Consider the following 24,245-nt stretch of genomic DNA (forward strand, 5'->3'; position numbering starts at 1 on the left):
ACTAGACGCAGTAGATGTATCCAGTTACCCTGTTGTGGTGTTGTGATCACCCTAAATGCCGTCTTGTAGTGCTGTGGCCATGACCTGAGGCGTTCTCAACTGCTCTTCATTCCCGCGGAACGAATTAAACCGCAGAGCCAAATGGGATCAGTCGCTTACAGATAGGGCCCGAAACAACCACAGGATTTGTTGAGTATGCCGTAGTCAGTTCTGCTTTAATGGATTCTTTGTAATAATGCTGTGGTATCTTGCAGTCATTCAAACTCTAAACAAGTGCCATTCAGCTGGAAAAATTCCAGGCGTTTGTTTCTTCATGGTGGAAATTCTTGAAGGTTGTGCTTTGGTGTTGCGGCTGCTTTCAGAGCTTTGTGGTGGCTCTCAGCAGCTAGGTGAAGGCATGTGAAGTGCTCGTTTCCCTTGCTGTCAAAGTACTCTGATACCAGAACTGGGGGAAATAGGTTTCCTCTCAACACGGTGCACTTCAACAAAAAGTAAAAAGCTTTTTTTAGTGCTATAACTTAAATGACAGTGACTTACAGCTGCTGCTAAATTTTTTGAATATGTAATATTACAGCTATAAACCCTGGAAAATGTTATCTCATCAAAAATATATATGAGACCATTTCATTTTCATAGTGGAGTTGCTATAAATTAATATTCTTTGTAATCTTTGGGAAGGCGTTACTTCTCTGCCTACTGCACAGAGAGCTGATTGTTTTTCCAGGAAATAGTAAAGAGAGTGTTTGAGGGCTTTTTCCTTCCTTCAGACATGATTTATCAGATAATGGACTAGAGGCAGTTTACACATCTCACACTGGTTAGTCATATTGCAGTGTTTTTAGCTAGGTGTCCCTGCATAGGAACATATGAATTTTGTGGATTAATAGTTTTTATCCAGAGCTGCTTCACATTAAGCTTTCGCTTCCCATCTGCCATTCCCATCTGTAACACTGAAACCTTTACTACTTCTCTTCTGATAATAAAAGCTAATCCAGCCTTATAAGTCAGGAGAACACATTCTATATGTGGGGTTAATTCTGTATGATGAAGTCTAAATCTGTCTGGGGAGCAGTCTGTTATGTTCACAGGCTACATTACAATTACTGGGAACCCTTCATCCTTCAGAAGAGATGTCTAGAAGCAGATGTCAAGGATCATACTATATAAAGGCAGGGGGAGGGAAAAAAAAGTTCAGAACCATTCATTTTGGGAGAGAAGCAATTAAAATAAAACATATGCAAGCTAAGAAAATCTGGATATTCCTGTTACTGTATTTCATGCCTTAATCTTTAATTTTTGAAGCCCTGGTTGAGTCTGTAGATCCAGCACAAATGAAGTCCTAATCCATGTGCTTCTAGTTGTTACTGTGGAAGAAATCATTCAAAAACACAGTCTGAGCATAAAGGCATCTCTAACAAAGATACTGTGTTTCCCTCTAGTAATGAGCTAATATGTTATTTATTGGCCTAAGTGAAATGTGTCATCCAACCTGGACTTTGCTCAGCCCTGCTTAGCATTCTCAATAGGAAAATGAGGGATAAAATGGCTGGGGACAGACCTCTACAAGTGATGCTTTGGGGTGGGAGGCTGTGTGACTTCCTTCTTTTGCTGTAACTCTTAGTGGTGGTGGTTGTTGTGTGGTTTGGGGTTCTTTTGTTGGGTTTTGGGGGTTGTGAGAGGCACATGCTTTCTCAAGATATCATCTCCCACAGCCATTACATTCATAAAGAAATAAACAAAACCAGCCCCTTCCTTTTTCTTATTGTTTTTATTTTAAGGGTATTTTTTCATGAGTTTTCTTTCGAGGAAAGGCTTTTTTTTTTCTTTTGAGAGTCTCTTTCAAAGCTCTGTGGGGAAGCTATCGATGTCTTTAACCTCTTATTTTATATGCGTATCTATTTGCATTATTTATTGTCTTTGACAAACAACATCAGGTAGTCAACCTTATGTTCAGGGACTGAAATTTCACTCCCAACAAGGTGAACTCTGGTAGAGCATCTACTGATGCTGAATGTTTAACGTGCTTTGCAGGAGTCCTTGGATAATGTGGCAGGTGAAGTATTGTACCACTTAAATTAGGAAGTTTAATGAGATCATTTAACAGTGAATGTCATGTCAGTGCTTACCTGGCCACAAAGCTTGTAGAAAGAATAAACATAATGAAACATTTGAACTGTTTATAATTTACAATAAATGACTGAATCTCAGTCACCAAAGGGATCACCAGATCTAATTGCCAGTTAATATTCTGCCTTTAATAAAGGTCAAGCAAAATTATTAACAGAAGCCTGTGGAGTGCTTCAAAATAGCGAGAAAATAGAGTGGCGTATTGATGGAGCTAGGAATGCAGATACTGCTGATACTCAGTTATGAGCTATACATAACAAAAGAAACCCAGTGAAACTACTTGTGTTTTGGTAGTTGGTACTATGAAGATGAGCCCATTTTAGGATGAAGATTTTATACAAATACCTTCCACAAAAGCCTGCAATGTGAAGACTCAGACAAATGAGACAGTCAACAAAGTTTTTGGTCTGGAACTTAAATAAAATTTGTATTAAAATACAAATAGCATCTGTGGAAACTGCAGACTCTGGGGAGTAAATGGGATGATCTGACTGGGACTGGGACTTCCAGCAACAAGTGCCAAAGTTCGTGTAATTTATGCTGATCGTCTCTGTCAGTCAGAATTGTATGCAAAAGTTGAGAAAAATCAGCTGGCAGAGAGCTCTGGACTGACCTGTTCTTTTGTTGTATTCTCCTCTGATCAACGGTCTAGGTAACTCTTAATGCTAAATAGCAGCATTCATCTAAAGATTTAACTGCTCCATAGAAACTCGAAGGATGCCCTTCGAAGCAGGTGGACCTTTTTCTCAGTGTTTGCAATCAGCCAGCAGCAGACAGGCAGCCTGGCTCTCAGTCCTTCATTTTCTCCAGCAGACCTGCACTCCTGACTCCTTAGGAGTGTTGTTAGCAAAGATAACCACCCGAAATCAACAGCTCTACTTGAATTCCTGCCAAATCTGAGCATGGCAGACAGCCTAGCAGAGATAAAGCTCTCCTTTCACTCACCTGTCTTCTTCCCAGCTTTCATCTCTAATAGCTTACGTTGCCAGGTCCTGCACAGGGGCCATATTAAGGACCAGAAATTGCTTCCTCTGGGTATCAAAAAAGGAAACCGAAGACAAAACAGCTGTGATGAAAAGAGGAAAAACTCTTCTCCTCTGTGAGCAGCGAGATGGAGGGAAGTGTTTGTTGGCAAGTACGTGTACATACATAACCAAGTAATGAGTCCTGACTGCGGGCCCTGGGCAGCAGATGGCTTGCCAGGAGTGAAAAGGTGGGAGCAGAGGGAATGGGTCTTTGGCCTTTTTGTTATTCTGGTGGCAGATGGAAATAATTGTAAGCAAAAGGTTTGAGAAAGAAATTACACCTTTTGGAAAAATGTTTGACCACTTTTTTGAGTACTTTTTCAGGTAATGGGACCACTGAGAGAACCACAGCTCCCTTACTGCAGCCAGTGGCCCCCAGATTCATCCCCTGTAAAAAGAGGGTGACTGCCACTCTATATAGACTATGTTGGAGATAATTTTTGCTGTGTGTGCCGAATTTCCCATGACCTGCTCACATTTCATGTGGGCATTTGACTGAAAATTTGAAGCAGATGGCTGGGATAGAAAAAGTGCGAGAATACAGTTTGTATTGGAGCAAACTAGACTTGAGCTCTCCATCCACTTGTACAAAACTTCTCAGCTCTTGCAAGATGTGGACTTGAAATGCAATACTGAAACACAGGAGAAATCTCTTCGTAGAACTGAGCCCTTATGTAGAGCACTGTTGCTTTATGAGAAATGCCTGAGACCCAGCTGTGTCCTCTCGTTGGTTATGAAATTACAAATCCCAAAGCCAGCAGGGCTGATGGAAGCTGTGTAATGGCAGTGCGATCACCAAAGACACTGGCTGAGAAGGCACTTATGCGCGCGCTCTCTCTCTGTCTCTCTCTCTCTCTCAACTTCTCATCATTTTGCCTTGACATAGTTTAACAGTTGTGTCTTGCTGAGGTTCAGACTTCAGAGCCATCTCGTCAATCCGTCCTGGTAGCACGTAAGCTCTTGCTAGACGTGAGAGCCTGTGCAAAGGCTGCTGATGTTCCAGGACTGGATTTGACCTTGCACCCCCCCACAAAGCCACCCGTTGTAATGCTTCTGCGAAATTTGTGCCTTGCTGCTAGAATAATGAATCAGGCACAAGGAAAATAATGCAGCTTACTTTAAAGTGTGTTTCGAATGTGATCCTGAACTGAAACACTGGTAAATCCTATCTATACATCTCGATGGGAGTACAGAGCAGGGAGCTTTTGCAGTACCACATCTGTTAAGATGCCAGTGTCTGAGGTTTTTATCTCAGTATTGTAGCTGACATTGTATGCAGTTTTGTTTGCTCAGAATATCTTTATCTGGCAAGCCAGACGTCAATCCACTCTTAATGCTTCGCAGGGAATCTCTTTTCCTTTCCAGAAAGGAACTTTATCAGTGTTTTCCTTGAATCTGCATTCTCTTAGAATTTCAGATGCACTTCTTCCTTAAATCCCTCAAATAACCTTTTCTCCCTCTCCTTCTTTACTTTGCCAGCAAATTTGAGATTTCTGTATATATTTTTGAGGTTATCTTTTAGGTCTGTTAGCCCACTTCTGTTTTACAGCTGAATTATCCAGTGGCTGGCAAAAAAGTGGTTTTGCACAGATTGTTTACAAAGGGTGGGGTGAAATGTTGAAATTATCGTGGCTTAAAACATTTATTTTATTTATTCTTATGATAACTTATTTTTTTCAACCTGGCAAATGTGATAGGAGACCCACCCTTTCTATGTGCAGCCACAGCAGCTGAGGCTGATCATTCCCCAGCTCTCCTCTTGGGTTTAAGGCAATAAAGCAGCTTTTGTTTCGGAGAATTGTGACATTGCAGCTCTTTGTAACTCTGTGCGTATTTAGCACTTCTGAAATGTTCTCCGTAGCAGCCTTAGTCTGGCAACAAAAATAAATGCACCCCAAACTGGAGGCTAGTCTAGCTGCCCAGGCACCTCTGCAGTGCCTACAGATTAAAGATGTATCAATGAAGCATGTTTGCAGAATAGCGGCATTACTCAAAGTACCCTTGTACTTGGCAGCACGTTATCTTGTTGATTCCAGTGCTAAACACCCATGCCTTATCTCCCTCTGTGTGAGCTGAAGCATCCAAGCCAGTGTTCCAGACGCCTTGGAGGACAGCTTGGCAGAGGAAAGCCCCAGATGCCCGGCTTTGCAGTTTGACGGGCACAGCAGCTCGCTGCTCTGCCTGCCTGGTGGCCTCTCTGGCTGCTCACGGGAAGGTTTGCCAGTGCAGAGCCAAAGGGTTTTCAGCTGTTTGCCATTTGCTTTCTGGATGCAATTTGTTTTTTACTCATGGCTGGAGGGGGGGGGGGGAGAACAAATGCATTTCATAAAAGAATTAAGTGCAAGTCTTAACTGGATACCATCCAGCCTTACCTATAAACAATGACACAAACGTGATAATGTGCAGCATCGGTTCCTAAGCAACACAGTTTTGTCTTCAGGATGCTGGAATTGCATCTAGAATAGTGTTTCAGTAAGGAAAGCTGACCTGTTGGGGCTGAGGTGGGCACTGAGCAGTAGGAGGGTTGCCAGCTCAGCCACTTCTCCTTCACAGCTTCAGGGCTATTTATGAAACCTGCATTTCACTTGGAGCTTGTCTTTTTGGAGAAATAGGCAGGGGTAATCAAGTCCAAAAAAGGGTTCTTAGCGCAGAATGGCTCTTGTACTTTAAATCCATAATTAACAAAATTCCTCATTGGCTGGCCTGTACTGGCAAGCCTTTCCTGTGGTCTTTGGCTGCCCATTGCGTGTCCCACGGCAAGAAGCTCTGGCAAGGTTTGTGGCTGGAAGTGAACATTGGTCCCTAGGGGTTCCCAGGCATGACTCTCTCTACTGCGTGCTCCCCTACAGCTTTTCTTCAAGCAGCTTGTACTCTGGGTGTATTGTGAGGTGGGCAAAAGAAGCTGCAGAGAAACAGGTCCTTGTGGTGTTTACCTGGGCTTTGAGAGCAGAAACTTTAATCTCTCTTCAGCTGTTTTATAGAATAGTCAGGAAAATCATTATCAAATTCCAAATGCTAAAACTGCATGAAAAAGGGAAACATTCCTATTATAGCATTGCATTTTAAATGTGCTCTCCCTTCGTAACCCTGCAGAATTCTCTCAGGAAATTAAAAATCTGTTGAAATTGCCATTAAGATGCTTTTTTTGTTTAGATTTCAGGATGCCACTCACAATAAAACAGCTGCAAAATAATATCTGGTGGCAGTTCAAAGTGAAGATGAAACAACAACATGTGTCATTGTACCTTTCCCAAGTCACTCTTAAACAGTTGCCAGCCACAAGACCTTTAAAGGGTGAGCAAAAGGGTTGTTCTGGTTCAGTCTTTCAGAGGCAATGCTGAAATAGAAAGGAGAGAAATACGTAAACTGTTTTCCACTAAAATAGGGCTTAAAATGTTGAAGAGTTGACTGGTAATTTATGTTAATGATTTTTCAGCCAATTTATACATAAATTCTGGTCTTGTAATATTATGTGCTTTGACATTTTGTATATGGGATCACTGCATGTGAATGAGCTGAAGGGCTGATTTGAAGGAAATAGTTTGCAACAGAATTAAAGCTGCTTTGGAGCAATGGATCATTTGGGATGTGCTGCAGGATGTGGTTCTTTCTCCCAAGATAGTATTTTGGTGGTGTTGTTGTTGTTGTGCTAGCTAGTCAGAACTTTAAGTTTTGAGATATCGTGGAAGCTTTGGCCTGACATTGTGTATTACAGAAATTCAAGACCTATTAAAACCTTTATCTGTGCAATCCCAGGTAGAATTAATGCTAGTTGGCTTTTACAGTCACAACTTGTTGCATTTGAATATTTCATTTCTGCTTACCCTGCACAGCACTGTAGTCATGATGCGTTTATAGGATACTTCTCACTCTATATATACATGTGGCAAGGTGGTGCTGGAGGCAACTGACTACATCTGTGGCTGCACCTCTCTAATTCCAGGCTGATCTGAGGGGAGAAGACCCTAAATGAGTTCACTGTAGCACACATCCCTCTCTGCTGTACATGGGTCAGCTATACCCATAATTCAACATGACTTGACCAACCAGCTGTAGGCATCTCTAACCTTTCATTGGGGTAATTGCACTCATTGCCAAATTAGGAACTGTTTTGGGGCTGAGTCTTTTGCAAATGCAGAGTCAATCTTCATCTAAAAGTCTGCTGCCCCGAAGTAATTGTTAGCAAGTAATACTGCAACAGAGAACCTCCAGCTTTGGGAACCATTGCAGCCCGGGCATTGCTCCGGCTCACCTCCCATCCACCAGGCTGCAGGGCTCAGCAGGGTGAGGAGATCAGCAGGTGACAGGTTGCCTAACTCAAAGTCACATCCATTTTATGGTCTTTTCTTGGGTTGAAGTGAACCATTGGTTCTCTCCTGACCTCGTTATTAAATAAGCCTATATTGGTTACACTCTGAGCACAGCAGTGAGTGGGAATACCAGCTCCTCACCTCCCAGTTGTCTTCTTTTCAGCCCCAGTTACATCAGCGGGATATATCAACTTATGGATCCACACATTGCCCTTGACGTTTTCATGCTCAGAGCTCCTGTCTGCTGCCTCTTTGTGCCCATCATCCCAGTGCTGCAGTCTTCCCTGACTGACTCCAGAGCAGTCCCAACAAAGAGTAGGGCAGGTCACCCGCTGGCCCAAATTGTCAAAATAAGATTATTGCTCAACCCAAATAAAGGTAACAAAATGTGACCTTCTGTTGTTAAAACCAATTAAGTTTCCTTCCATCAACTCTCAGTTCATTATCCCTTTCACCCCCCAGGCCCTGTTCCTCCATCTTTTCAGGCTTGGTGCAGAATTAATGTTAAATCCCATTAGCCTGACCCCATTTTCCCCGTTTTGCCTTGTGGTGCTTTGAGTTGATGCGCTCCGACAGGTTGGTTCAGCAGCTCAGGGATCAAAGGCAGCGGCAGGCCCACGAGGAGCTTGGGGAAGGTGCTGGTCTGCTGGAATTCACGTCACTTTTAAAGGTTTCTGCAAGGGCCTCAGCAGCAGGGGCTCACCGGGAAGAGGATGGACTCTCAGCTGCAACTCATGGGCAAGTAGCTGCCTCCGATGCTAGTGTCCCACCGCCCATTTATTGAGATAACTCTAGTTAGGAGATGGGACTTGTCATGGGAAGGGTGTCTCTTCCCTCCTGCCTTTTCAGTGAAAAAGTGAGGGATGAAAAAAACATTGCTGTGTCTAAATTGATCTCTCCCACTGCATCAGAAGGGAAGGGGAGGCCATCTGCTCGCAGAGCTATCTAGGACTACGTTGGCCGTTTTTTCTAGGTTTGTGGTGCAAATGAAAAAAGGAGGTAGGCAGCATCCAACATAAAGATTGAGTGACAAAGCTGTGCTGTGGCCTCTCAGAGGGGGTGTTCCTGCTCCCATTCCCAGCAGTGGGACAGTGGTCTCAGGTTTGCTGTGCTCCTGAGCTCAGTGTGAGCGCTTGGAGTCTCTCTCGATGTGATGGATGGCAGCAGTGAACGTGTCTGGTGAGCTTTGCAGAAGATGCTGGACCTTTGCATCTTGTAGCACACAAAGTTACACACAGCCCTTGGTATGGACATGATGTAGAGCTTCTGGCACTCAGCCTGGTTCCGCTTGATGTCTGTCTGTGTGTCACCTTCACATTATCCTTCTGTGTGTGATGCTGGGGATCCCAGCCCCTAGGTAAGACGTCCCAGGACAGCCTCTAGGTTGGAGTGCCATGGGCAGAGAGGTCTCTGTTCCAACATCAGCCTACTTCACACAAGATACTCTCAAAACCTCTTCCACCCTCTTCCTTGGAAGAAAGTGAGCATTTTCTATTATAATCACCCAACCTGGTGAGCAAGTCGTTTTCTCTCACTGACTTGTACAAATAAAATTTCAGTTGGGCGAGAGAATATATAAATCAGGTGGGAAAGTGAATGGTTGCTTTGAATTTATGCTCCTATTTAAATTATTCTCTTTTATGCCAAGCTGTTTGGTAATTTAATTTTGGAGATGGTGAAAAAAAATTGCTGAAAATAAAATACGCAAGATAAAATATACACAGCACAAACAAAAAGATCCCACTCAGCCCAATATCTAGATTTAAAACAAAACAAAACAAAACACACAAAGTCTCACTAATTTGAGTAATGGACTTGTTGATCATTTCTGCCTCTTCCTCCAGTTGCTCATTTAATCAGTGATTATTGTTTTCATCAAAATGGGATGTTTCGTGTAGGCAGAGGAGGTTCTGCATGAATATGCAGCAGCAACAGAACACTGAAAGAACGCAGAGCAGGGAGCAGCGTGCTGTACTAAATAAAATCCCCGTACTTTGATAAACCTAAATATCTATCACGTTATCGTGCTTGGTTTTAATATTAAACCCTTGGCTTAGGGGCAAGCATTTTGGTTTAGTGTGTGTGGTTTTGTTTGGTTTTGTTGCTTTTGTTTGTTTTTTTTAGATATTTTTCAGCAGATAAATTAAGCAGGCTTAGTTCACTTTGTGACTTAAGCATAGGACAGTGTCTGTTTTAACTCTTTGTGTTGCTGCATCCTTACCAGGTGCATTCTGGAATCGATAGGAGGCTGGCCGGTGTTTTTGATCTATTGGGAGTGTGTTTGTTGGCTTGTTAAATGGGATAGTTGTCTGTATTGATCTCTGCATTGATGCAGTTAGTAATGGAATGGCTTATTGTAATGCTGGGTAAAGGCAACTTTCTGAAAAATGGTGTCTTAACAAATATACCTCAGCAACTGTTAGATGTTGTGTAGTGACCGGCAGCAATTCTATTTCATCACTCCTACATGTTAACGAATAAGGCTTCTGGGGAAAAAAAAAAAAAATAGGGTGCTCAAGAACTTTTCCTATGGAGCATTACATGCTATGAAATACATGAGGAAGGAAGAAAAGAGCAGCCGTCAGAATGGCAGGAGGACAGTGCTAATTTTAGGCTATTAACATGCCATGCACATATGGAAACAACATGCCTCCACTTCCTGAGCAGTGTGGCATCTGAACTGGGAGTCACTGCAGATGTCTGTTAGGATTTCCCATAGCCCGTCCCCAGCAGACGGAGCCAGATCCCTGGTCGTGCCTGTGCCGGCGCAAATCGAGTGCACGGCGCTGGTCTGGGAGCATCATGGATATGTAAACAGAGTGAAAGTTAGTCTCTTGCATTTATCAGCTGAAAAGAGGATAAAAGTATGTCTTTCAGAATGTAGCTGGTATAAGAATAGGCAGAAAGTGCATTTACCAGTAGTTCTCTTATTCCACAAGCTGTTTTTTCCAGTGGATAAAAAACCTTATTGTCATACAAGTTGATAAATAGGAACAAGCTGAAGAGAGAAAATACACCCCAGGCATTGTGTTCTATTTCCTTTCTTTTGCAGGGTTAAAATTAAGTAAATAGCATCATTAAAGTTAGAAGTTCTGGGCATGAATCCTTTTTAAACATAAGTCTCAATGTATATAGTGATGTGGCTTGAAGCTTTTGAGTTAGCCTGTTCAGGTGCAGTGCTGCTTCCTGCTCGCTGTCTGTCAAGAAGATCCTTTACGTCAATGCTCCGCTTTCTTCTAGATGGAAATGTAAAATACAGTAGACCTTTGACAGTATAATATTAAAATAGCCTTTGTGCACTGAAATTTCAGCAGATAGTTGATGTGCATTAGCTTCACATGCTGCATTCAATCACTTCATAGAGTCTTAACAGAAAAAGGTTAAACACTTTCAGGTTTGGACACATCGATGTTATCTAGCTAACCAGGACCATTTTACCATGAAAATTACAAATGTTGTTTGCATTCATCATACCCACTGCCAGCTTGGAAAGCTGCTGACTAAAGTGCTAATGGCAGCTAAGGTTTAAAGGCCAGCTAAAAAGGTTTGGGACATTGGCCCTGTTACTCATGATCTAAACCTGGCAGGCTGGAGGACGTCGGGTCTTCTCTGCTGTGGCAGAAAGCACCCAAACACATGTGTGGTGTGTCCCTTCCATGCCACGCATGTCCCCTCCCTGTCCAAGCCACATGGAGACATCCGGCTTTTGGACCTCTGTGCCCTCACATGGTCTGCAGGCATCATTTTGGCACACGGGGTTACAGGGCTGCTTCTGTCACTTGTCCTAGCCGTGTCTCTTCTTCCCCAGGCTGCCTTCCCCCTGCCAAGTGGGTATGTCGAATGGACGTGCACGTCCTGTCTGGAATATTTGCATGCTGCTTTGTCTGTGAAAATAATTACTCTATTTCTATTGAGTCCCAGGGATTTGAGGCTGGAGACAGAAGTGACAAGTGGAAATCATACAACTGTGAAAACAAAATGTCACTGGAGAGTTAAGGAGTGTTTCTGCATCTCAGTCTGGAAATGAGTAAAGCTTTTAGAAGAGAGGTGCCTTCACTGCAGGCAGCCGCACAGCTTATTGGGGATGCAAATAGTTGGAGACCTTTTGTCTGAAGATGCCCCAAATATTCCTGTTCGTCCATCTTTCCCTCTTATACATGCAGCATGCTCACAAAACTTTCTGCAGAGCAATGCATAAATCATTCCACACCCACAAACAGAAATGTTTGCATGTGAATGTGAAATGCCAAAAGGAAATCTGCTTACTCAAGGTTTGCACTGTAGTGTGGGAGAGCCAGCTCATGCTCGGAGATGGGTTAATGCTGAGGAGGAATCAAAACTGGGGGTTACTTATCCAAAACCGCTAAACCCTTTGGCTTAGGCTGTGTTGGAAGTGTGTAAGCCCCTTACTGCAGTATTTTTCTCTGTACCAGGCTGCATTATTTTACTTTCCAAATAGGAATTAAGGGAATGCCAGTGGGGCTTGATAAACAGTTTTTGCCAGCACTGATAAAAATGTTTGAGCTTTCTTCCGTACATTCAGTTCCACTGAGCTGACATCTCTTCTGAATGCGGTGAGAAAGGAATTTTGCTTTGCTGCAGTATATACCTTTAACAAGGTTTCTAGTCCTTATCTAAGGTAGACACATGTCTCTGCATTTACTTAAAAATATTTGTAGGAAATATGCAATTATCAGCCTTTTTAGCAAAGGCTATCTGGAAGGCACTCAAGCTCTGGGCGAGAAGGACGGGAAAAAAAAAAAGATAGTAGTGGTGATGTGCTGATCGTTCGTAAACTCAAATAGAGAAGTATGTAGAACGTGCACCAACATCAGGTGGTTCAAGAAAGCCTTTGTCCTGCATGTAGTTAGTTGATGTTCTTTGATGGTCTTGCATGTGTGCCTGGGTCTGTGCAGTTGCACGTTTTGAAGGAACTTGGGAAGCTTTTGTTATGCAAGTGCTTTTTCATTGCATTCATTGTTAAACACATGTATTATCTAGGCTTACAGATCATATAGAATCAAATTTATGAAAGGAAATCAGTATTTTAAGTAATGCATCTCAAAATTTTGACATAAAGCATGTAGGTTGCTTTAAAATTGATAAAAATGGCTACACATCACACATCATTACAGGTTAATCTTTTCCCTATTTTTATATTTTTTGTTGCAGTGGTAAGGGTGCTCAGAAAATGTCATTTTAAAACTAATGTTTTGAAAACATTAGTGAGTTAAATCTCAAACCACCAGCAAGATGTGTGATACTCCCATGGCAGAGATGGACAAACCGAGGTACAACTGGGCTGAGCTCCCTGGCAAAGCCTCCTTAATAAACACACTAAGAGATCTTAGATGAATTCAAGCACAACTCTTAACTGTTAATTGTGAGCGTAGTCACTGCACGTGCTGCTTCCTAACAAACAGACATGCAGACCCTTACCCAGGAGGCGGTTCATGGGAATACAGCATGAAGCTGCATCGTTTCAGAAGAGTTATGAGTGTGCTACAGGGAAGCACGTGCTGTTAAATGCCTTCCTGGATCAGACTCGCAGCTAACGTGCTGTAATATGGTGTGGTTGATAAGATCCTCTATAATTTAAGCACTTCTGATGAAACTGCGCTATAAAATAATCGGAAATTGAGTAGATTACTTTAAACTTAGCAAGTAGCTAAAGGAAGTCAAAAGCAACAAGTTAAAAAGTTTTAATGAGTACATGCGGTGAGTGTTTTATTATCGTAAAAGCCCAAGAGTTTATTAGCTGATACAGGGCTGGCGTTTTTCATTAGCCACAGGCATTTCAAGGTTTCATGGGATATAGCTGGAAAACATTCCAAACAAATGAATATTCTATTTTAAAGGAATAATGAGACGTTGAGGGTTTTTATAAACTCCAAAGTTTGCTAAGCCAATATCTCTAATTAGATGAAGGAACTCTCTATAGATGCTTTGCATCAGCGACTGTGCACACAGCGAATGTTTTAAGCATTTACATATCAAATACTGCTGGCAGCGTTTTGGCTGCGGTCCAGGGCTGGAGATAGTTTTAATCACATTTGTTCATTAATCCTTGGTGGAATTCTCTTATATATGGTCTCTTCAGAATTTTCATTTAAGCGTGTGCTGCCTGTCAGCAGTAGGCTTATTTATTTATTTCATGAATGACATCTGAAGCACTGGATTCCTATAAAATGGGTTGTGGAGTGTCTCAGGAAGCAGACAATGGAGTTTTCTCCTTTTCTCTCCGTAGATCTCTTTTGTGCCCGAGCAGTTCTGTACTCACTAGGACGAGGTTCATTCAGCGGTGTGACATTTAAAGAGGACTTTCACTCTCCTGTGACTCTGTTAGTTCTTTTCTGTTCCTTAGGAGGCAGACAGGAGTTGAATGGGAAGCAGTAATCGAAAGTACAGCAGAGATGGTTGTATTGCTAATAAAACATCCGAGAGTCGCACAACACCGGCAGAGCTGCGCTGCGAGGGGCTGCGCCCTGCGGGGTGACAGAGCAGCACCTGGGGCATCCAAACTCCTGCTTTGGGAGCCTGGGGCATTACACCCTGACCCTGATGGGCAGCTGGACTCCACCACAGCTGTGGGCTCTGCTCACAGGGGCCACTGCAGCCCCCTGCTGCCAAACCCTTGACGCATAAGCCCAATCCCAAATAACCCCAATACAGAGGCACATGTGTGTTATTTCCCTGCCCAGGTGGCAGTGCTTAGCCCTGCAGTGCTGCGGCCAGCTGGCTGCACGGGCAGTACTTCTCCATTAGCCTGTACCTCTCTTAAACCTGGCTTGAAAGATAAAACAAACGATTTAAGACAACTGCTGTTAAAGCAAAGGCATTAAGTCACCTGCAGCCTTCCATGTGCAGTTGGCCTCTAAAACCCTGTCTGTCGCTCTCGTTTTTATGCTGTTCTATGAATGACTGCTCTTAGGGGAATCAGCTTCTCTGAGCAAATGCTAATATTTATTCTGTGATGGATAGCGAGGGCTAAATATAGCCTTTTCTTTGTGATTTCAGACAGCAGAGCCTTTTCTCCTTGCCACGGCCTCATCCCAAGTACATACGGGTCATGCTCCTGGGGCAGTGGCGGGGCTCTCACACTGCCTCCTGGGGCGAGGGATGGAGGTGACAGCACCAACACGATGGCCAGGCTGGGTATCTGGGGTCACAAAACCAAATCCTGCAGTGGGAGGTGTTTTACTGCATTGTTCTGCTTGCATCCTTGTGGTTTTATCCTCTTGCTGTAAGCATTTCCTTCTGGAAGAGGTCTTGTAGGTTTTTGCTTTTTTTTGGCAGAACCGTTCCATTGTTGTATTTTTTTGTTAGTTTGCCTGGATTTACCCTCTCCTTCCTCTGTGCCCTGTGGTGGTGCAGGGCTGCAGAGCCAGCCTGAGCAAAGGGAGAGGGCAGCAGGGCAGGGCTCACCCCAGCCAGGGCAGTCCCGGGGCAGGGATGGCCCAAAAGGAACTCGCCTCCTGCCACTGGCCTCTTGGCCGCAACGGCATGTCCTAATGATTCACAGCAATGTGTTAGGTACAGTTAAATTCATCACTTACTCAAATCAATGGGCTTGATCACAATTATTAAAATTTATTGAGAAGAGTGCAGCAAAACCAAATGTGATCGGCCCTTCTACTTTGAGGCTTGTGTGCGTGTCTACATGTTGAGGACAGAACAGTTCAGCTGGGAGGGACCTACAGGGAACAAGTCCAGCTGCCTGACCACTTCAGGGATGACCAAACATTAAAGTACGTTATCAAGGGCATTAGCCAAATGCCTCGTGAACTCTGACAGGCTTGACTTCTGGTTGTGTGTTTGCCTCCATCATCCTTCATCTGTTTCATAGGGTCCTCATTGCTGCTTCACACGAAGTTGGCCTTCTTGCCCCACTCCTATCCATGCCCTCTCCCCTTTTTTTGTTTGTTACTCTGGTTTCTGGCTGTTCAGCTGTCTTTGTGACACCCACCCAGCTCTCAACATCACGGCACAACATAAGGTAAATACATGACAGAAATCTCAGAGTTAAGATTTAGGCAGCATTGCCAGCAGCACCATAAATGTGTGTTCAGTGGCAAAGGTTTCTAGGTGCACTGGTTGCTGCAGCTAATTATGCACTTACATAATATTTTGCACTTGCTGTGACCGGGATGTGACTTGTCCCAGTCTCGGCACGCTTAGGCTCATTTTGCAGGAACTGTGTCCACAGTCGGGGTAATTAAAAGTTCCTTTGCTCCCGTGTGTGTAGCAATAAAAAGGGCATTGATATTTTTTTTACCTGCCAGATTGGAAAATGTGTAAGAGGTAAAATCTCTGGAAAGTCTCCACACTGACTTCTTCCACACGTTAACGTTACATCAGGGACAAAAGCATTACCAGCCAAAATCACAATTCAGACAAAATTGCTGCTTGGGGAGAGGAGTTGCAAAGATACCAGTGCTTGCAGCAGGCTTTGCCCTTTGCATCTGGAGGAGTGTGGAGCTAGGACAGCAGGTCTGGTTTAAACAATTTTAAAGCTGCATTTTAATTTTCTTCTGCTAGCTTTTCCTATTCCAACATCGTAATTCACACATAACCACATCTGTGATTAAAGTGAGTTACAGCTGCCTGGAAGGGGTAGCGGTATGCACTTCTCAGTGCTGATGTTTGTGTGCATCAGCAGACACATAGGGGAAAAAAATAAATAGAAAATGATTCCAGAAGATGACATGGGACCTGGGACATCACCTGATGCTGAGCCTTGAAACTGTCTGTTACCTTTTCTCTCCTATTGCTCTGAAGGGTAAACCAGAGGTTGGGAATTTTACCTTCGCCCTTTTAGGTTATCCTTATGTAATAAAACCAATTTAACAAGTCCTGAGTTTTAGGGCAGGGTGAGCATTTACGTTACAAAAGGCAAATAGGAAAAGCCCTTTACGATGATGCAGCCAAAACTCTTTCAAGGTTCAAGTGCACTGGAAGATGGCTGTTTTCATTCTGCTGTCCTATTCCACCCATTTGTTACCCATTTCCATCTCCTTCCCCCTTAGAAACAGAAAACGGGGTGGGTGCAGCCTTCTGGAAGGAGCTGGTGGAGGCTGCTGCTTCGGGGAGCAGCTCTGAACACGATCTTGCACCAAGTTCAGCTGGTGCCCCTTCTGCTCAGCATCTCGAGATGTGCCTTCCTCTCTGTTGAGGACTGTGATCTTATTTAGTCTTTAATGATCTTTTAATATTTTTCTTAATCTTTTTCCCACAAGCACACCAGGTCAGAAAACATTTGTGTGTGTGTGTGTTACACGAAGTACGAGGTGTGTTATAGGTGCCATGAATGTCATTAACAAATTCAAGTGAGGAACCTTCTCCTAGTGTCACCACTGCATTTCCAAAAGGGTTTGGTATAATCAATAACTTAGAGCTTAATTATTTCCCCTCTTACAGCAGTTATCTTAAAACACAGTGCAAGAGAGCTGGGTTCTGTGTGGACAGAATTGCAGTAGGGCTCTGGCTTGTGCAGTGGGAAGAGATCAGTGTGTAATTCATATTAATGACTGGGTGCTGCTTGCCCAGCTCCCATGCCCTGCAGTGTCACAAACGCACAAACCATTCCTGCTGGCTCGTTGGTGAGGCTGTTAATCTCCAGTTCAGCCTGGACAGATACTGCACAGAAACAGAGGTACAGAAGTTGCTCTTTTTTTCATCCAATTCCCACACAGAATCAAGCTAATTGTTCCCATATGTGTGTGCTGCCAAAAGTTTCTGAACATTGGATCCAACTTAGTCAAACTGTTAAGCAATTGTGTAAGTTTTGTCTTGTGAATAGTCCCATTGAAGTGGGTGCTGTCCTGTACATCCTTCAAGCTGCCCATGCGTTAAAGTACCTTGCTGAATCCATGTTACCCTTCGCTATCTTCCAAAAGTAACATTTGCTTGTTTTTCTTTTTCTCAGAATCTCCAAACACTTTCTTAATCTATTTTTACAGCTGTAAACTAAGGGGATCTCTGCTCTTTGCTTGGATTAGTCACCAGGGCTTGGTGGATTTGTTTGAAGCCAGCGAGGCCAGCACTGCCTTTTGTTCTCCACAGCACTGGGCTGTGGTGCTGCGTGGGGAGGTGCTCGTACCGTGTCCCGGGCAAAGCTGCCAGGGTCTCCAGACAATGCAAACACCACGTCAGTGTTTTTGCTGCCCGTTTTCCAGTTCAGCTCCCAGCATACACACTGTGATCAGTGTTTTGATTTACTGCAATGCTAAGCCATGTATGTGCAGTTATTGAGTCCCAGGTGATGCTGCTTACACCCTGGGACACCTGAGACCCAGGCCAGGGCTGCTCGTGAGAAAACGCTAGTGGTTGGCCTTGCTCTTCTTGGGCAATCTCTTCTGAGCTCCATTCTTGCTGTAGGTCTCACCGTTACCTTTCTTGGTCCTCCAGCCCTTGGTCCTGACCCTAGGCTGAGCCCCAGGCTGGGAGCTCAGCCACAGTCCCAGGTCAGGCAGTGCCGGGGCCAGGTCATGGGCAGCCCTGAGGCTGCTTTGTGTGAGGCCATCCATCCCCTGAGCCTTACCCCATGGGAGAGGAGCAGAGGGACTTTGGTGAAGGTCTGGTGGAGATGGAGCCCACCATCCCAGCTGGATGACCTGTCCTTCTTCATCGGTGAAATCAAAAACGCCTTGTTTCCTCTGCAGTCTTTGCTTTTCTTCCTCTCACAGACACCCACCCACACGCAGTCTCTCTCCACACTTGGCATTCCTGGGAGGTTTGCTTTCCCCTTTCCTCTCCACATGCTGCATGTCTGAAAACCAGCACATTTCCTCTCCCCTTCCTACTCTAACGTTCCCTCCCTGCTAACTGCACAGGTACTCAGCTGAGTAATTCTTCTCCCGGGTGCCTCGCCCTCCGAATTAGCGTAGTGACAGAAGGAAATAAAAGTGAGAGCTGTGTGAATGCGTTCATCACCTCCAGCCTCACGCACCGACTCCAGAAAGACTTCTTCCTACATCTGTATTCATGCTGCTACACACTAGGGACACTGATAGAAGTGTAATATGTATATTAGTGTGCATATTAGCATGAACTGCTCTCCCTTATCCCCGTGACTTTCTGATTTCCTCCTTAGGAAGGAAATACTGGGAATATGCTGTCCTTGTTACTTTTTGTTGTGCAGTGATGGTTAGTAAAGGCTTTTGTGCCAGGTTTACGCTCAGTGAATTATCCCTGAAATTTGTGGAGCTCCAGCAGAATTTAATTTGGCATTGTGGAGTTGATGTTGCTCCCAGTGATGTGTTCGGCTGGAAATCTCGGCTTTCCATTGCCTCACTTAGATTAAAAATAGGCCCACGCCTTTAGTATTGCTCAACGCGTGCCAGAGGCATTGTCAGTAGCGAGTGCCAGCAGCACAGTGACGGCGCTGCCACCGTGCATGATGAAGGGTGGCAGCAGCCTGTGCCAGGGGCGTTTAGGAAATATACCCCTGAAGGCAAAGTTTCCGAGGTGGTGAGGAGGATTTTAGCAGCCGCATTAGCATCTGTGACGTGTTGAATACCTTTGATTTTCTTTTTAATATGGTGCGGTGGAATAATTTGGAGGTGGCACGCAGCATCCTCGTGGTGTCGGGGCCAGAAGAAGTGTTTTGAATGAAAGCTTAATAGAAGTTCACTGCGCTCCCATGCTGAGCACAGAATTGGTTGACCGCATAAATCTGAATGTCAAATAGCTAGAATGTTTTACCAAGTGGAAATGTGGTGTTTTATTTCCATGTTGTCAACACACAAAAAGAAGCATACTTACATGACAAAGAGTAAAACTGTGTAAAGTTATTTTCTAAAAAATATTTTAATAAAAGTTAGAAGCATGATGCCACCATTGTTTTCAAGGAGTGGAAAGATGTCAGTTATTAATTATTTTGAGAGCTAAAACCCAGGTGGGCATTCATAAGAGGTATCTAAAAAGTGAGAACGATTAAAAAGCTTGCATAGCAGCCCGAGTCCAAGTATATTTGGTAGAGCACTGCTCAGCAGCACGCTGTAGGTAGGTGAGCAATCTATAAATGGTGTTTTATTGAGTGGTGTTCCTTCGGTTGATTTGATTTTTGTCCTGTAAGAAAATTGAGGCTCAAGCACTTCCAAACTTTGTTATATTTCTAAAGATCATCTTTATGTGCCAGCTTTTGCCTAGAAACTCACCCAAAGATGTCAGCCATTGAAACCATTTCATGTGGAAGCATTGCTAAGTAAATTCACTAAATGCCTATTCATCCCAGTAAGATGGAGAGTCACTGGAGCAGCAAATGTGAAAATCTGCACAGCTTACTATACAGAAAGCAGTTTTCTGGGGTAGCCAAATTGAGATGCAGAGCCTGACCCTGGCAGGTATTAAAGCTCAGATGAGTGAGTGTAGAAGGAAGGACTCAGGCTCCTGCAGCCTGGTCACACAGGCTGACTGATGGACAGACATTCCGTTTGGTGCAGCTAAAATCGATGATTAACTTGCTTTTTACTCATCAGTTCAATAGTGACATGCTACCTGTGACGACAGAAGAATTTGGGCTTTTGAGAAGTGGAGAGAGGTTACCAGTCTGATAACATTTCCCAGTTGTTGCAGCCTGACCTCAGAAGTTAAATGCATTTTGTACAGAAATCTTGTTTAACTTGATTTTCTGTGTCTTATGCTAATAAAATGTTTTCAAGGTACTGTCTGTTGACAGCTGGCTTATCTTAGTTTTTTTTTTGCCATCGAGTCCATTACAGACCATTGCTTAAATGCTGTTGTATCTGTAACATTGTGTTTTTGAGTGTAACTCAGGAGATGAAGATCTTTTTAATATGATTTATTCTTTTTTTCCTAAATATGCTGACCTAGAGAAACAGAGAACAGTTTTGCTGCATTGTTGAAGAAGTAACAGACCACAAAAGCTGCCAAGCATAAATACATTCTTGGACATGTTGGCTGAAATTCTGAAAATACGGTGTCAAGTTCCCAGTCATATTAATTGGAATTAACCTTCTAAATTCCTTTGTTCCTATTAATTTTATTGGGATTTTCACATCTAAATTCTCTTGCTTTATGCAGTTCAACCCTGGCCTCTTCTCTGTTACAAGGACTAAAGCAACCAAAATGCCATTAGATACTTAACCAAATTCCTCAGGAAAGATCTAGCAAAGTATATAAAACAGGGCTGTCAGTCCAGTCATCTCGCAGCTGGCTTTTCCTACTTTAAAAGTGCTGAACAGTATTACTTAGTACATACTCTGTTACAATGCTGAAAACATCTGCCAAGATTTTATATGAATTTCTTTAAGACATAATAAAGCCATACTTCTTTCCAAGCACGTGTTTCTGGGTACAGGGAGAAAGTGGAGTTTAGCAACAGGATGGAAGTGTTTCAGCAAGTGCTTCCTTCTGCAGATGGTCTCCAAATGAGAATAAGAAGTGCATAAATTATTTTAAAGATAGTACTTTTGACTATGTAATTTGTACCTCTTTTGTTCTTTCTCTCCCAGGACAAATGACCAGCTAGTAGCGTTCCTGTCCAGATACCGTGATATGAACTTCTTGAAGTCACACGGCAGGGACAATGCAAGGTAAGCTGGCCCATTCCTCTGCTATTTATTTTCTTTCCTCCTGCATCACCGGGAGTTTTTGCACAGCAACTGCTCTTCAGTGTCACCTAAGTTAAGAAATCCCTGCTCCAGCAAAGAGAAGCAGACCTGCTTCTGAGAACAGTTGTTGGTCCGGAGTGGCTCCTCCTGACGGTCAGCTTGTAAAGATGCTTTTGTGGAGAGGGAGACGGGAAGCAGGCTGGGCTTGCTCCCTGCTCAGGGTCTGTCACAGGTGGCAGTTTCAGGAGCTGTACTTGGGGAGGAGGTGAGCACATGAGATTTTTCTTTGTTCTCGTCTCCAGTGCTTCTGTGCTAAACAGTTTTTACATGTGAAAATGATAGCTTTCTGACTCATTTCTCAGAAATTGATAGTATTACAAGCTATGCCTAAGCAAGCATCTAGAGCCATTTGGAAGCTCCAGAAACCCTATCATTTCATGGGCCTGGGAACACACAGACAAGTAATTAGACAAAAATTGCTGTTCCAGGTCTGCACAGCACCTTGCTGACCACTCTCACAGAGATGGTTTATCAGCCATAGTAAAATTTCCAAAAAAAGGGGGTCTGCAGCAAAGGCTTGTGCAAGCAGAGTGGCTCTGTGAGCTGTGGGATGTGCCCTTTCCCACAGCTCAATGGTAATGCCTATACCTCTGTACTTTCAGGGAGCAGCAGTGACCAAACGTCACATTTCTGAAGCTTTAAACAACCTCTGCAGCTGGAAAACCTTTCTCATTTGATTGTGGTGCTCCTCTTTTCCTCTTTATTGATAGCTCTGTCCCATAACACGTATCCTGCATCAGTTGCAGTGACTCCACATGCTGAGTCCCAGTAGCTTTGCACCAAAAAATATGGTTTTATTCCGCCTGGGTCACTAGGTCATCTCTTTATTCTGTAAAATGTCAAGCATGCTGTAAGGCTGGGTTCAGATAATGTACAGAGAGAATGTGAGACATCAAGTCGCATGTTCAGCGCCGCGGCTAGGTAGAATAGTGTACAGGTCTCTCCTCTTGACGACTCTTGCTCTTGTCACTGGATTTATCAATTCTGTCATGTTCTGGTTTAAATGAAGTCCTCATGAGCATTCATCTTGTGCATGCAGAAATTCTGTAGCAGGTAGTGAAAATAGCACTGTGAGGAATAATATTTAAATCAGAATCAACATTTTTCCCAGGAGAGTCCCTAGCCTGGGAAATGCAGAGTGTCAGAGTGACTGGCAGGCTCAGCTCTGGCTGGCAGCAGTGATCGACAGCAGCGCTGCGTTAAAAAGGAAGGAGAAACGGCCGGGGACAAGCCATTGGTCCCTTATGCCTTCCTGCCCCTCCGGTGCACCCAATTCTTCTCCAATTCCCTGAGCTGGCTAAGGAAATAACTAATGAATTATGACGTGCCTGCAACAAGCTGGTTGGAACATGCCAACCTCAGCTAGGTTAGAACAATCTAGGTCAATTAAACACACTAATCTGGTATTAATTTAATGATAAAATGAGCTAATATGCCACTTGTCCTCTGCTCAGAGTAATAACCACCCATTTATTAGTTCAGTGGTTCTCTTTTACTCCATAAACAGTTAAATACCTTTTAGCCTATTACAACACATCATCAAGTTTTATTTTTTCTCCCGGATTTCTAACAGAAGCTCTCTGTGCATCAGGAAGCATCACATGGGATGCCAGGGAAGTTTTGCCTCCTCTGCCTGTGTACTCCGTGAATCCCATAAGTGCTCCTGCTCCTGGCCCATGCCTGAATGGATCCTTTCACATCGCCCCTTGGCAGCTCCCCAAGGTTTTTGGGGGGTGATACGCTGGGTTGGTACTCAGGGGGGATAGACTGGGGTGACATGCTGGGGTGATATGCTGGCTCCCCTCCTCCTGCATGCCCCAGTATCTGCACAGACAGTGCTTGAGCCAGCACAGCTGCAGAGTCCTCTGAGTAATATTGCTGTTTGGTAAAAGTTAACTCCATGGGTGTCAAAAGCTGATCACAAAGTAGACCTTTGTGTAGCGGGTGGATTTCCAGCTCTACATCTACATCTTGAGAGGGAAATTGCATTTGATGTGAAGATGTGCAGCCTGATCGTTCTGTTTTGGTGCTCCAGGAACTCAGGCTTGTGGAAACACACTGTCTGCCCTGCACATTTCACAAACAATTGCCAACTGATTTCCATTTTATATCCAAGGTGTGAAAGCAGTGGTTGTGCCAGTGAGGTTTAGCCCTGTAGGTAGCAGTTAGTAGAACTCTTGAACTCAAATACCTGGTGTAAGAGTGGGCAGGTGGGCTGAGCCCAAGGGCTGTCCTGTCCCCCCATGGGCCGCTGCCTACAGCAGGTGGTGGTGCTTCCCTGCTGCGTTCCCCCAGCCTCCCAGGGTCTCTGGTTGGGGAATTTCCACTGCCAAGCTTGGTGACACTTTCTTTTTTAAGAGTCAAGGATGTGGATTGTTACTTTGTTGTTGTTAATTTTTGGTTTTCTCTCAATTTGTCCAGTTACTTTTTAAGTTTTACCATTTCCTTTGCCTTGTCACGACCCTGTGGAAAGCAAGTATCTGCTGGGGTGAATGGTATGAACAAGAGCTAGAAGCAGCAGTCTGACAGTCTCAAGGTTTGGCAACAAAAACAAAGCCCGAAGAGACCACTTTAGGAAAGGATTTGAGACACAAGCCAATCTCCACTTATTGGGCAATGGGACAGAACTTTCTCCAGGGACATCCCATCTCTAAACAGACTTGAGCAGGGCTTTTTCTCTAAGAGGGCTGTCACGGAAGCCATGATAAGGGAGAGGACACTAGACTAGATGGACTGACACCCCATGTACAATGATAATTTTACTGTTCTGAGGTGTTTTTCTCACAACATGGTAAACTAATAACGTAGGACCTCGGCATTTAAAATTCACTGAACATTACATACATCTCCTGCATCTTTCTATTTTAAGTTGCTCATGTATATGGCTCCTAAAAAATAAGCTTTTCAACTAAGTCTGCCTTGTAAACCACTGCATATTCTCTGAATTTTAAGTCGTCATAGTCTTTGGATCACACAAAGAAGAGAAAAAGATTAGAAGTGCCATCTTAAAACTGAAATGCTCACACAGCTCAATTACAATGTACTTTGTATTCAAGCCATGTTCACAATCAGTACATGCTTTACTGCCAAATAAGGAGAGAAAGCAGGCTTCCTTTTATAGAGTGAAGTTTTCTTTTAGTTATGCCAAA

General features: G+C 43.7%; 1 protein-coding gene across 1 annotated transcript in view; it reads left to right on the top strand.

The window, feature by feature from the left end:
• Nucleotides 1-24,245, top strand: part of XYLT1 (xylosyltransferase 1) — a 192,022-nt gene that overhangs the window by 125,416 nt on the left and 42,361 nt on the right. The window contains exon 5 of the mRNA XM_082772657.1: nt 20,938-21,018. Coding sequence (XP_082628783.1) covers nt 20,938-21,018 — 81 coding nt within the window. The remainder of the gene's footprint in view (nt 1-20,937; nt 21,019-24,245) is intronic.

This window comes from Aythya marila (genome assembly GCF_965140915.1).
Source record: "Aythya marila genome assembly, chromosome: 15".
Classification (NCBI taxonomy): domain Eukaryota; kingdom Metazoa; phylum Chordata; class Aves; order Anseriformes; family Anatidae; genus Aythya; species Aythya marila.